The 15242-nt window shown below is 48.5% G+C and overlaps 1 protein-coding gene across 1 annotated transcript in view; it reads right to left on the bottom strand.

Moving 5' to 3' along the window:
• LOC129842936 (intermembrane lipid transfer protein VPS13C-like) overlaps positions 1-15217 on the bottom strand; it is a 194313-nt gene extending 179096 nt beyond the window's left edge. Inside the window, 7 exon segments of the mRNA XM_055911643.1 lie at positions 131-245; positions 1017-1209; positions 3222-3364; positions 3740-3840; positions 7311-7449; positions 8219-8459; positions 15082-15217. Coding sequence (XP_055767618.1) covers positions 131-245; positions 1017-1209; positions 3222-3364; positions 3740-3840; positions 7311-7449; positions 8219-8459; positions 15082-15209 — 1060 coding nt within the window. The 5' untranslated portion in view covers positions 15210-15217.
• Between the last annotated feature and the right edge of the window lie 25 nt (positions 15218-15242).

The following is a 15242-nucleotide window of genomic DNA, read 5'->3' as shown; positions in this document are numbered from 1 at the left end:
TGTACCCACCAGTGGCTGTTATAAAGTGTTTCCTGTTTCTCTGTACCCTCCAGTGGCTGTCATAAAGTGTTTCCTGTTTCCTGTACCCACCAGTGGCTGTCATAAAGTGTTTCCTGTTTCCTGTACCCACCAGTGGCTGTCTTGTCCTTGATCTCCTCCAGCTTGGAGAGAGTAGCTGACGTCAGCACCTCCAGGTCCACTCCCTTCCCCGTCTGAAAGAACTCTGCCATGCTGTTCACTGTCAGCTGACAGAGAGAAACACACACACACACACACACACACACACACGTTTATTTCCCCGTCTGAAAGAACTCTGCCATGCTGTTCACTGTCAGCTGACAGACACACACAAGACTTGACTTTAGTGACCAGTGACTTTAGTGACTAGTGACCAGTGACTTTAGTGACCAGTGACTTTAGTGACCAGTGACTTTAGTGACCAGTGACTTTAGTGACCAGTGACTTTAGTGACCAGTGACTTTAGTGACCAGTGACTTTAGTGACTCCACAAAGGGCAGGATAGTAACGTACTATACAGTGTGAATTTGAATACATGTACAAACTGTATATAGACCACATGCATGGAGAATAAACATGGTAATATGTAACATGAAATATTAGCAATAACAGCCATTAATACATTGGAGAAGGAGTGACCTGGACTACTTGGTTAAAGACAGGACTTCATAGGGCAGGTTGTTACCATTAATGACATCATTAATGAGGCTTAATCATATATAAATAAGAGAGAGACAGAGAGGCAGAGAGAGACAGAGAGAGACACAGAGTAACACAGAGGCAGAGAGAGACAGAGAGAGACAGAGAGAGACAGAGAGAGACAGAGAGAGACAGAGAGAGACAGAGAGACAGAGAGACAGAGAGAGATTCCACATTGTCAGCTTTAATTTCTGAGTCTTTCCCGGTTAGAGGAAGGTCCTTAGATGGGAGAGATGACAGCAGCAGACAGGACCGTGACAGGGAAATACGTGAGTGAGGGTGTGTAAACCCATACACACCGAGTCATAGATGACCTCTACAGGCTGGGAGTGGACTCTGAGCAGCTGCTCTGCAACACTGTCCTCTGGGTTGACTTCAAACAGGATGGAGAGCAGAGAGGAGGTGGAGTCCCCTACTGACGCTATGAGAGAGGGGACAGCTCCCTGCTGTTCCAACCCTGTTACGTACCAGTGCTCTAACGCTGCCTCCACCCTGGGAGAGGAGAGGGGAGAGGAGAGGATAGAGAGAGAGGGGAGAGGAGAGGATAGAGAGAGAGGGGAGAGGAGAGGGGAGAGGAGAGGATAGAGGGGGGAGAGGAGAGGAGAGGAGAGAGAGGGGAGAGGAGAGAGGAGAGGGGATAGAGGGGATTGAGAGGGGAGAGGATAGAGAGGGGAGAGAGGGGAGGAGAGGAGAGAGAGAGGGGAGAGAGGGGAGAGGGAGGATAGAGAGGGGAGAGGAGAGGAGAGAGAGGGGAGAGGAGAGAGGAGAGGGGATAGAGGGGATTGAGAGGGGAGAGGATAGATAGGAGAGAGAGGGGAGAGGAGAGAGAAGAGAGGAGAGAGAGGAGAGAGAGGGGAGAGGATAGAGAGGGGAGAGGATAGAGTGGGGAGAGGATAGAGTGGGGAGAGTGGGGAGAGTGGGGAGAGTGGGGAGAGTGGGGGGAGAGGGGGGAGAGGATAGAGTGGGGAGAGAGAGGAGAGGGGGATAGAGGGGAGAGGATAGATAGGGGAGAGAGGGGAGAGAGGAGAAGATAGAGGAGAGAGGAGAGGGGATAGAGAGGAGAGGAGAGAGGAGAGGGGATAGAGAGGAGAGGAGAGAGGAGAGAGGAGAGAGGAGAGGGGAGGAGAGAGAGGAGAGAGGAGAGGAGAGAGGAGAGGGGATAGAGAGGAGAGGCGAGAGGAGAGGGGATAGAGAGGAGAGGACAGAGGAGAGGGGATATAGGGGAGAGAGAGAGAGGAGAGGGGATAGAGAGAGGAGTGGATAGAGAGGAGAGGAGAGAGATCAATAGTTAATCAACAGTTGTATAAAATGTTCCTTAATGTTTTCTCTCGTGTGTTCTTGCTTTGACAACACAAATGCATTTTTTGTGACAACACAAAAACCTTTTGTGAGTATGTGAACTCACGACTGTCTTGGTGTGTTTGGACCATGTTAGTTTGTTGATGGGACTGTGGTGGTTTGCTTGAAACATGTAGGTATTACCGACTGGGTCAGGGAGAGGTTGAAAATGTCAGTGAAGACACTTGCCATCTGGTCAACACATGCTCTGAGTACACGTCATGGTAATCCGTCTGGCCCTGCAGCCTTGTGAATGTTAACCTGTTTAAAAGTCTTGCTCATATTGGCTACGGAGAGCGTGATCACACAGACGTTTCGAACAGCTGGTGCTCTCATGCATGGTTCAGTGTTGCTTGTCTCGAAGTGAGCAAAGAACGTATTTAGCTCGTCTTGTAGGCTCGCGTCACTGGGCAGCTTGCGGCTGGGTTTCCCTTTTTGTATTCTGTGACAGTTAGCAAGCCCTGGCACATCCGACGAGCATCAGAGCCGGTGTATTAGGATTCAATCTTAGTCCTGTATTGATGCTTTGCCTGTTTGATGGTTCATTGGACGGCGTAGCGGGATTTATAATAAGCATCTGGATTAGTGACCCGCTCCTTGAAAGTCATCAGCTTTAGCCTTTAGTTCAGTACGGATGTTGCCTGTAATCCATGGCTTCTGGTTGGGATATGTACGAACGGTTACTGGAGACGACATCGCCGATGCACTTAATAATTGGGGCCGGTGGTAAACTCCTCAATGCCATGGGATGAATCCTGGGAACGTATTCCACTCTGTGCAAGCGAACCAGTCCTGTAGTAACGGACCACTTCCGTATGGAGCGCCTCACTGTTACTTCCTGTTTGACTTTTTTGCTTGTAAGTGTAACGGATGTGAAATTGCTAGCTAGTTAGCGGTGGTGCGCGCTAATAGCCTTTCAATCGGTTACGTCACTTGCTCTGAGACCTTGAAGTAGTTGTTCACCTTGCTCTGCAAGGGTCGCGGCTTTTGTGGAGCGATGGGTAACGATGCTTCGTGGGTGACCGTTGTTGATGTGTGCAGAGGGTCCCTGGTTCGCGCCCGGGTCGGGGCGAGGGGACGGACGTAAAGTTAAACTGTTACATAAGCAGGAATCAGGAGGAACCAGGTTGTGATTAGGGAAAGGAAGAGGAAGAAAAGAGACCCACTTGATGGCCTGAGCCCCGGGTCTCTGGGAGACGGTGGTGCTGAGGTCGATCATCTGAATCTTCAGGATCTCTGGTATGTTGGGCTCCTCCCTCACCGTGATGGACGTACGGAACAGCTTGAAGGTCACCACCACCGCCACGTACTGGAGGGCACAGAGAGGCACACAGGGGAATAAACACACAGAAACAGACACAGAAACAGGTGTAAACGGGCTTTGTTTGTCAGGGAGCTGTCAGTACCAACACAGAAACAGGTGTAAACGGGCTTTGTTTGTCAGGGAGCTGTCAGTACCAACACAGAAACAGGTGTAAACGGGCTGTTTCTCAGAGAGCTGTCAGTACCAACACAGAAACAGGTGTAAACGGGCTTTGTTTGTCAGGGAGCTGTCAGTACCAACACAGAAACAGGTGTAAACGGGCTGTTTCTCAGAGAGCTGTCAGTACCAACACAGAAACAGGTGTAAACGGGCTTTGTTTGTCAGGGGGCTGTCAGTACCAACACAGAAACAGACACATACCTGCTTGGGTAAGGCCAGGTTGTGAGAGCTACCACTGTATCCGATGGCCGTGTAGAGTTTAGCCTTCTCATCAGCAGACATCAACTCTTCAATGCCTGTACCTAAAAAGGGGAGGGTTAAACATACAGAACACCAATCAACGATGGTCAAACATACAGAACACCAATCAACGATGGTCAAACATACAGAACACCAATCAACGATGGTCAAACATACAGAACACCAATCAACGATGGTCAAACATACAGAACACCAATCAACGATGGTCAAACATACAGAACACCAATCAACGATGGTCAAACATACAGAACACCAATCAACGATGGTCAAACATACAGAACACCAATCAATGACGGTCAAACATACAGAACACCAATCAACGATGGTCAAACATACAGAACACCAATCAACGATGGTCAAACATACAGAACACCAATCAATGACGGTCAAACACACAGAACACCAATCAATGATGGTCAAACATACAGAACACCAATCACTGTGTTCCCTGGCGTTCCACGTGAGGACGATCAGGGCCCGTATTCATCAAGAATCTCAGAGTAGGAGGGCAGATCTAACATCAGTTTGACCTTTTACGTCATCGTGAAAAAGGTCACATGGAAAAAAGGGGACCTGCTCTGAGATCAGAACTCCAAGTCTAAAACACAATATACTGGAGCCATGTCTCTCATTGAGGACAGAGGATTGAGAATGCTGGTCGTTAGTTTGTTAGTCTATTGAGGGTTAGCTGGTCGTTAGTTAGTTAGTCTCTTGAGGGTTAGCTGGTTGTTAGTTAGTTAGTCTCTTGAAGGTTAGCTGGTTGTTAGTTTGTTAGTCTCTTGAGGGTTAGCTGGTCGTTAGTTAGTTAGTCTCTTGAGGGCTAGCTGGTCGTTAGTTAGTCTATTGAGGGTTAGCTGGTCGTTAGTCTATTGAGGGTTAGCTGGTCGTTAGTTAGTTAGTCTCTTGAGGGTTAGCTGGTCGTTAGTCTATTGAGGGTTAGCTGTTTGTTAGTCTATTGAGGGTTAGCTGGTTGTTAGTTAGTCTATTGAGGGTTAGCTGGTCGTTAGTTAGTCTCTTGAGGGTTAGCTGGTCGTTAGTTAGTTAGTCTCTTGAGGGTTAGCTGGTCGTTAGTTAGTCTCTTGAGGGTCAGCTGGTTGTTAGTCTCTCGAGGGTTAGCTGTTTGTTAGTCTCTTGAGGGTTAGCTGGTTGTTAGTTAGTCTATTGAGGGTTAGCTGGTTATTAGTTAGTCTCTCGAGGGTTAGCTGGTTGTTAGTTAGTTAGTCTCTTGAGGGTTAGCTGGTCGTTAGTTAGTCTCTTGAGGGTTAGCTGGTTGTTAGTTAGTCTCTTGAGGGTTAGCTGGTCGTCAGTTTGTTTGTCTCTTGAGGGTTAGCTGGTCGTCAGTTTGTTTGTCTCTTGAGGGTTAGCTGGTCGTTAGTTAGTTTGTCTCTTGAGGGTTAGCTGGTTGTTAGTTAGTCTCTTGAGGGTTAGCTGGTTGTTAGTTTGTCTCTTGAGGGTTAGCTGGTCGTTAGTCTCTCGAGGGTTAGCTGGTTGTTGGTTAGTCTCTTGAGGGTTAGCTGTTTGTTAGTCTATTGAGGGTTAGCTGGTCGTTAGTTTGTCTCGAGGGTTAGCTGGTCGTTAGTCTCTCGAGGGTTAGCTGGTTGTTGGTTAGTCTCTTGAGGGTTAGCTGTTTGTTAGTCTATTGAGGGTTAGCTGGTCGTTAGTTAGTCTCTTGAGGGTTAGCTGGTCGTTAGTTAGTCTATTGAGGGTTAGCTGGTTGTTAGTTAGTCTATTGAGGGTTAGCTGGTCGTTAGTTAGTCTATTGAGGGTTAGCTGGTTGTTAGTTAGTCTATTGAGGGTTAGCTGGTCGTTAGTTAGTCTATTGAGGGTTAGCTGGTTGTTGGTTAGTCTCTTGAGGGTTAGCTGGTTGTTGGTTAGTTTGTCTCTTGAGGGTTAGCTGGTTGTTAGTTAGTCTCTTGAGGGTTAGCTGGTTGTTAGTTTGTCTCTTGAGGGTTAGCTGGTCGTTAGTCTCTCGAGGGTTAGCTGGTTGTTGGTTAGTCTCTTGAGGGTTAGCTGTTTGTTAGTCTATTGAGGGTTAGCTGGTCGTTAGTATGTCTCTTGAGGGTTAGCTGGTCGTTAGTCTCTCGAGGGTTAGCTGGTTGTTGGTTAGTCTCTCGAGGGTTAGCTGTTTGTTAGTCTATTGAGGGTTAGCTGGTTGTTAGTTTGTCTCTTGAGGGTTAGCTGGTCGTTAGTTAGTCTCTTGAGGGTTAGCTGGTCGTTAGTTAGTCTCTTGAGGGTTAGCTGGTCGTTAGTTAGTCTCTTGAGGGTTAGCTGTTTGTTAGTCTATTGAGGGTTAGCTGGTCGTTAGTATGTCTCTTGAGGGTTAGCTGGTCGTTAGTTAGTCTCTTGAGGGTTAGCTGGTCGTTAGTTAGTCTATTGAGGGTTAGCTGGTTGTTAGTTAGTCTATTGAGGGGTAGCTGGTCGTTAGTTAGTCTATTGAGGGTTAGCTGGTTGTTAGTTAGTCTATTGAGGGTTAGCTGGTCGTTAGTCTATTGAGGGTTAGCTGGTTGTTGGTTAGTCTCTTGAGGGTTAGCTGGTTGTTGGTTAGTCTCTTGAGGGTTAGCTGGTTGTTAGTTAGTCTATTGAGGGTTAGCTGGTTGTTAGTTAGTCTATTGAGGGTTAGCTGGTCGTTAGTTAGTCTCGAGGGTTAGCTGGTCGTTAGTTAGTCTCTTGAGGGTTAGCTGGTTGTTGGTTAGTCTCTTGAGGGTTAGCTGGTCGTTAGTTAGTCTATTGAGGGTTAGCTGGTTGTTAGTTAGTCTATTGAGGGTTAGCTGGTTGTTGGTTAGTCTATTGAGGTTTAGCTGGTCGTTAGTTAGTCTCTTGAGGGTTAGCTGGTTGTTGGTTAGTCTCTTGAGGGTTAGCTGGTCGTTAGTTAGTCTATTGAGGGTTAGCTGGTTGTTAGTTAGTCTCTTGAGGGTTAGCTGGTCGTTAGTTAGTCTATTGAGGGTTAGCTGGTTGTTAGTTAGTCTCTTGAGGGTTAGCTGGTTATTAGTTTCTTGAGGGTTAGCTGGTCGTTAGTTAGTCTCTTGAGGGTTAGCTGGTTGTTAGTTAGTCTCTTGAGGGTTAGCTGGTCGTTAGTCTCTTGAGGGTTAGCTGGTTATTAGTCTCGAGGGTTAGCTGGTCGTTAGTTAGTCTCTTGAGGGTTAGCTGGTTGTTAGTCTCTTGAGGGTTAGCTGGTCGTTAGTTAGTCTCTTGAGGGTTAGCTGGTCGTTAGTCTCAAGGGTTAGCTGGTCGTTAGTTAGTCTCTTGAGGGTTAGCTGGTTGTTAGTCTCTTGAGGGTTAGCTGGTCGTTAGTCTCTTGAGGGTTAGCTGGTCGTTAGTCTCAAGGGTTAGCTGGTCGTTAGTTAGTCTCTTGAGGGTTAGCTGGTTGTTAGTCTCTTGAGGGTTAGGTGATAGCTTGTGTATTTGAGGAGACTGATGAACCACTAACTCTCCTTATCCTTGATGTCCTGTTCATTCGTGTCCTGTTCCTGATAGTGAGTGAGTGAGTGAGTGATGAAGGAGGAGTACTCACTCTCTTCCTCCTGGGTTTCCTGTTCCTGCTCTTTCTTCTTCCCATCCTTCCTTCCAAAGAAGCTGCTGAAAAACCCTCCTCCCTGCTTCTGTCCCGTCACAGCCTTCTTAGTTACCACCTTCTGCCCTGACCGGATCACCTGGAGGAGGGAGAGAGACAAGAGGAGGGAGGGAGAGAGGAGGAGGAGGGAGAGAGACAAGGGGGAGACAAGAGGAGGGAGGGAGGGAGAGACAGGAAGAGGGAGAGAGGAGGGAGAGAGAGAGAGACAGGAGGAGGAGGGAGAGAGAGAGAGGAAGAGGGAGAGACAGGAGGAGGGAGAGAGGAGGGAGAGAGATAGACAAAAGGGATGGACAGAGACAGGAGGAGGGTGGAGGGAGACAGACAGGAGGAGGAGGGAGGAGAGAGACAGGAGGAGGGAGGAGGGAGACAGGAGGGAGGAGAGAGACAGGAGAAGGGAGTGAGACAGGAGGGGGAGGGAGAGAGGAGGAGAGAGACAGGAGGAAGAGGGAGACGAGAGGAGGAGGGAGACAGACAGGAGGAGGAGGGAGACAGACAGGAGGAGGAGGGAGACAGACAGGAGGAGGAGGGAGACAGACAGGAGGAGGAGGGAGACAGACAGGAGGAGGAGGGAGACAGACAGGAGGAGGATGAAGACAGACAGGAGGAGGATGAAGACAGACAGGAGGAGGAGGGAGACAGACAGGAGGTATACAGGAGGAGGGAGACAGGAGGAGGATGAAGGGAGACAGACAGGAGGAGGGAGACAGGAAGAGGGAGAGAGAGCCAGTTCAGACACAGGTCCATGGGGAGAACCCTCCACAAAACCCCCCATTGACCTGGTTTCTAAAAACCCAGTAATATACAGAAGATGACTCTTGGTTAACGGGTTTAACAGATATTATACAAACCTCCATCTGTGCTTGTTGCCGGGCTAAGGTGATGTTGAAGACGTCCAGGCTCTTCTCCAGGTCCTGTATCAGTTTCTCTTGGTCCTCTCTGACTTTACCCTGCGTTGTGAGTAGTTTGGCCTTGTAGGCTGCCCTTTAGGCCTTCAGAGTGCAGCGGTGCTTCCTGATGTTGGACCACGACCACATCTTGTTGAAGCGTCTGATGTGAACGTCCAGAATGCTGTTCATACTGTACTTCCACCTGGGAACACCGTCACACAGTAGTTAAGGTGCTGTTCATACTGTACTTCCACCTGGAAACACCATCACACTGTAGTTAAGGTGCTGTTCATACTGTACTTCCACCTGGAAACACCGTCACACTACAGTTAAGGTGCTGTTCATACTGTACTTCCACCTGGGAACACCGTCACACCGTAGTTAAGGTGCTGTTCATACTGTACTTCCACCTGGAAACACCGTCACACTACAGTTAAGGTGCTGTTCATACTGTACTTCCACCTGGGAACACCGTCACACCGTAGTTAAGGTGCTGTTCATACTGTACTTCCACCTGGAAACACCGTCACACCGTAGTTAAGGTGCTGTTCATACTGTACTTCCACCTGGAAACACCGTCACACCGTAGTTAAGGTGCTGTTCATACTGTACTTCCACCTGGAAACACCGTCACACCGTAGTTAAGGTGCTGTTCATACTGTACTTCCCCCTGGAAACACCATCACACCGTAGTTAAGGTGCTGTTCATACTGTACTTCCCCCTGGAAACACCGTCACACCGTAGTTAAGGTGCTGTTCATACTGTACTTCCACCTGGAAACACCGTCACACCGTAGTTAAGGTGCTGTTCATACTGTACTTCCCCCTGGAAACACCGTCACACCGTAGTTAAGGTGCTGTTCATACTGTACTTCCACCTGGAAACACCATCACACCGTAGTTAAGGTGCTGTTCATACTGTACTTCCACCTGGAAACACCGTCACACCGTAGTTAAGGTGCTGTTCATACTGTACTTCTACCTGGAAACACCGTCACACCGTAGTTAAGGTGCTGTTCATACTGTACTTCCACCTGGAAACACCGTCACACCGTAGTTAAGGTGCTGTTCATACTGTACTTCCCCCTGGGAACACCGTCACACCGTAGTTAAGGTGCTGTTCATACTGTACTTCCACCTGGAAACACCGTCACACCGTAGTTAAGGTGCTGTTCATACTGTACTTCCACCTGGAAACACCGTCACACCGTAGTTAAGGTGCTGTTCATACTGTACTTCTACCTGGAAACACCGTCACACCGTAGTTAAGGTGCTGTTCATACTGTACTTCCACCTGGAAACACCGTCACACCGTAGTTAAGGTGCTGTTCATACTGTACTTCCACCTGGAAACAACGTCACACCGTAGTTAAGGTGCTGTTCATACTGTACTTCCCCCTGGAAACACCGTCACACCGTAGTTAAGGTGCTGTTCATACTGTACTTCCACCTGGAAACACCATCACACCGTAGTTAAGGTGCTGTTCATACTGTACTTCCACCTGGAAACACCGTCACACTGTAGTTAAGGTGCTGTTCATACTGTACTTCCACCTGGGAACACTGTCACACCGTAGTTAAGGTGCTGTTCATACTGTACTTCCACCTGGAAACACCGTCACACCGTAGTTAAGGTGCTGTTCATACTGTACTTCCACCTGGAAACACCATCACACTGTAGTTAAGGTGCTGTTCATACTGTACTTCCACCTGGAAACACCGTCACACTGTAGTTAAGGTGCTGTTCATACTGTACTTCCACCTGGAAACACCGCCACACCGTAGTTAAGGTGCTGTTCATACTGTACTTCCACCTGGAAACACCGTCACACCGTAGTTAAGGTGCTGTTCATACTGTACTTCCACCTGGAAACACCGTCACACCGTAGTTAAGGTGCTGTTCATACTGTACTTCCACCTGGAAACACCGTCACACCGTAGTTAAGGTGCTGTTCATACTGTACTTCCACCTGGAAACACCGTCACACCGTAGTTAAGGTGCTGTTCATACTGTACTTCCACCTGGAAACAACGTCACACCGTAGTTAAGGTGCTGTTCATACTGTACTTCCACCTGGAAACACCGTCACACCGTAGTTAAGGTGCTGTTCATACTGTACTTCCACCCGGAAACACCGTCACACCGTAGTTAAGGTGCTGTTCATACTGTACTTCCACCCGGGAACACCGTCACACTATAGTTAAGGTGCTGTTCATACTGTACTTCCCCCTGGAAACACCGTCACACCGTAGTTAAGGTGCTGTTCATACTGTACTTCCACCTGGAAACACCGTCACACCGTAGTTAAGGTGCTGTTCATACTGTACTTCCACCTGGGAACACCGTCACACCGTAGTTAAGGTGCTGTTCATACTGTACTTCCACCCGGAAACACCGTCACACCGTAGTTAAGGTGCTGTTCATACTGTACTTCCCCCTGGAAACACCGTCACACCGTAGTTAAGGTGCTGTTCATACTGTACTTCCACCTGGAAACACCATCACACCGTAGTTAAGGTGCTGTTCATACTGTACTTCCACCTGGAAACACCGTCACACTGTAGTTAAGGTGCTGTTCATACTGTACTTCCACCTGGGAACACTGTCACACCGTAGTTAAGGTGCTGTTCATACTGTACTTCCCCCTGGAAACACCGTCACACCGTAGTTAAGGTGCTGTTCATACTGTACTTCCACCTGGAAACACCGTCACACCGTAGTTAAGGTGCTGTTCATACTGTACTTCCACCTGGGAACACCGTCACACCGTAGTTAAGGTGCTGTTCATACTGTACTTCCACCTGGAAACAACGTCACACCGTAGTTAAGGTGCTGTTCATACTGTACTTCCCCCTGGAAACACCGTCACACCGTAGTTAAGGTGCTGTTCATACTGTACTTCCACCTGGAAACACCATCACACCGTAGTTAAGGTGCTGTTCATACTGTACTTCCACCTGGAAACACCGTCACACTGTAGTTAAGGTGCTGTTCATACTGTACTTCCACCTGGGAACACTGTCACACCGTAGTTAAGGTGCTGTTCATACTGTACTTCCACCTGGAAACACCGTCACACCGTAGTTAAGGTGCTGTTCATACTGTACTTCCACCTGGAAACACCATCACACTGTAGTTAAGGTGCTGTTCATACTGTACTTCCACCTGGAAACACCGTCACACTGTAGTTAAGGTGCTGTTCATACTGTACTTCCACCTGGAAACACCGCCACACCGTAGTTAAGGTGCTGTTCATACTGTACTTCCACCTGGAAACACCGTCACACCGTAGTTAAGGTGCTGTTCATACTGTACTTCCACCTGGAAACACCATCACACCGTAGTTAAGGTGCTGTTCATACTGTACTTCCACCTGGGAACACCGTCACACCGTAGTTAAGGTGCTGTTCATACTGTACTTCCACCCGGAAACACCGTCACACCGTAGTTAAGGTGCTGTTCATACTGTACTTCCACCTGGAAACACCGTCACACCGTAGTTAAGGTGCTGTTCATACTGTACTTCCACCTGGAAACACCATCACACCGTAGTTAAGGTGCTGTTCATACTGTACTTCCACCTGGGAACACCGTCACACCGTAGTTAAGGTGCTGTTCATACTGTACTTCCACCTGGGAACACCGTCACACCGTAGTTAAGGTGCTGTTCATACTGTACTTCCACCTGGGAACACCGTCACACCGTAGTTAAGGTGCTGTTCATACTGTACTTCCACCTGGAAACACCATCACACCGTAGTTAAGGTGCTGTTCATACTGTACTTCCACCTGGAAACACCATCACACCGTAGTTAAGGTGCTGTTCATACTGTACTTCCACCTGGGAACACCGTCACACCGTAGTTAAGGTGCTGTTCATACTGTACTTCCACCCGGAAACACCGTCACACCGTAGTTAAGGTGCTGTTCATACTGTACTTCCACCTGGAAACACCGTCACACCGTAGTTAAGGTGCTGTTCATACTGTACTTCCACCTGGAAACACCATCACACCGTAGTTAAGGTGCTGTTCATACTGTACTTCCACCTGGAAACACCGTCACACTGTAGTTAAGGTGCTGTTCATACTGTACTTCCACCTGGGAACACTGTCACACCGTAGTTAAGGTGCTGTTCATACTGTACTTCCACCTGGAAACACCGTCACACCGTAGTTAAGGTGCTGTTCATACTGTACTTCCACCTGGAAACACCATCACACTGTAGTTAAGGTGCTGTTCATACTGTACTTCCACCTGGAAACACCGTCACACTGTAGTTAAGGTTCATACTGTACTTCCACCTGGAAACACCGCCACACCGTAGTTAAGGTGCTGTTCATACTGTACTTCCACCTGGAAACACCGTCACACCGTAGTTAAGGTGCTGTTCATACTGTACTTCCACCTGGAAACACCATCACACCGTAGTTAAGGTGCTGTTCATACTGTACTTCCACCTGGAAACACCGTCACACTGTAGTTAAGGTGCTGTTCATACTGTACTTCCACCTGGAAACACCATCACACCGTAGTTAAGGTGCTGTTCATACTGTACTTCCACCTGGAAACACCGTCACACCGTAGTTAAGGTGCTGTTCATACTGTACTTCTACCTGGAAACACCGTCACACCGTAGTTAAGGTGCTGTTCATACTGTACTTCCCCCTGGGAACACCGTCACACCATAGTTAAGGTGCTGTTCATACTGTACTTCCACCTGGAAACACCGTCACACCGTAGTTAAGGTGCTGTTCATACTGTACTTCCACCTGGAAACACCGTCACACCGTAGTTAAGGTGCTGTTCATACTGTACTTCCACCTGGAAACACCGTCACACCGTAGTTAAGGTGCTGTTCATACTGTACTTCCACCTGGAAACACCGCCACACCGTAGTTAAGGTGCTGTTCATACTGTACTTCCACCTGGAAACACCGTCACACCGTAGTTAAGGTGCTGTTCATACTGTACTTCCACCTGGAAACACCGTCACACCGTAGTTAAGGTGCTGTTCATACTGTACTTCCACCTGGAAACACCATCACACCGTAGTTAAGGTGCTGTTCATACTGTACTTCCACCTGGAAACACCGTCACACCGCAGTTAAGGTGCTGTTCATACTGTACTTCCACCTGGAAACACCATCACACCATAGTTAAGGTGCTGTTCATACTGTACTTCCACCTGGAAACACCGTCACACCGTAGTTAAGGTGCTGTTCATACTGTACTTCCCCCTGGAAACACCGTCACACCGTAGTTAAGGTGCTGTTCATACTGTACTTCCACCTGGAAACACCGTCACACCGTAGTTAAGGTGCTGTTCATACTGTACTTCTACCTGGAAACACCGTCACACTATAGTTAAGGTGCTGTTCATACTGTACTTCCACCTGGAAACACCGTCACACTATAGTTAAGGTGCTGTTCATACTGTACTTCCACCTGGAAACACCGTCACACTATAGTTAAGGTGCTGTTCATACTGTACTTCCACCTGGAAACACCGTCACACCGTAGTTAAGGTGCTGTTCATACTGTACTTCCACCTGGAAACACCGTCACACCGTAGTTAAGGTGCTGTTCATACTGTACTTCCACCTGGAAACACCATCACACCGTAGTTAAGGTGCTGTTCATACTGTACTTCCACCTGGAAACACCATCACACCGTAGTTAAGGTGCTGTTCATACTGTACTTCCACCTGGAAACACCGTCACACCGTAGTTAAGGTGCTGTTCATACTGTACTTCCACCTGGAAACACCGTCACACCGTAGTTAAGGTGCTGTTCATACTGTACTTCTACCTGGGAACACCGTCACACCGTAGTTAAGGTGCTGTTCATACTGTACTTCCACCTGGAAACACCGTCACACCGTAGTTAAGGTGCTGTTCATACTGTACTTCCACCTGAAACACCATCACACTGTAGTTAAGGTGCTGTTCATACTGTACTTCCACCCGGAAACACCGTCACACCGTAGTTAAGGTGCTGAGATGTTGATCAATGGGCATTGTGTCCCCGTATAATAAAACCTCAACCCGAAGTTTAAAAATAACACTCGGTGAAACTCCCGACACAACAATATCCTAACAACATGTCCGCAGGTACACACCCCTCAATTATGGATTTTTCAACAACAACTAAAAATATTTAAAAAGTTCAAATTGTGTTGACCCCATCCTGATAAACAGATACCATGAACAACATTGACTAGTACTGCTCATTAGAATGTATGGAGTGGTGACTGGTTGGCTGGCTGGTTGGCTGGCTGGTGGACTGACTGGCTGGCTGACTGGTTGGCTGACTGACTGGCTGGCTGGCTGGCTGACTGGTTGGCTGACTGACTGGCTGGCTGACTGGTTGGCTGACTGACTGGCTGGCTGACTGGTTGGCTGACTGGATGGCTGGCTGGTTGACTGGCTGGCTGGCTGGCTGGCTGGTTGACTGATTGACTGACTGACTGGCTGGTTGACTGGCTGCCTGACGGGCTGGTTGACTGGCGGGTTGACTGGCGGGTTGACTGGCTGGCTGGCTGGTTGGTTGACTGACTGGCTGGTTGACTGACTGGCTGGTTGACTGACTGGCTGGTTGACTGACTGGCTGGTTCACTGACTGGCTGGTTCACTGACTGGCTGGTTGACTGGCTGGCTGGTTGACTGGCTGGCTGGTTGACTGGCTGGCTGGTTGACTGGCTGGCTGGCTGGTTGACTGGCTGGTTGACTGGCTGGTTGACTGGCTGGTTGACTGGCTGGTTGACTGGCTGGTTGACTGGCTGGTTGACTGGCTGGTTGACTGGCTGGCTGGTTGACTTACCAGTGCTTGGCATTTGTGTGAACAGGTACTTCAGGTCTGAACTTCCTGTAGGGTCCATTCTTCACCATGCAGTCTATAGACTGTAGCAGGTCCACCATGGTTAGGTACTGAACAGGAAGAGACAACATGATATCAGTCTATAGACTGTAGCAGGTCCACCA

The sequence above is a fragment of the Salvelinus fontinalis genome, unplaced genomic scaffold (assembly GCF_029448725.1).
Source record: "Salvelinus fontinalis isolate EN_2023a unplaced genomic scaffold, ASM2944872v1 scaffold_0075, whole genome shotgun sequence".
In the NCBI taxonomy this organism is placed as follows: Eukaryota; Metazoa; Chordata; class Actinopteri; order Salmoniformes; family Salmonidae; genus Salvelinus; species Salvelinus fontinalis.
Note: the sequence above shows the minus strand (reverse complement) of the source record. Positions and strands in the feature narration are given on the sequence as shown.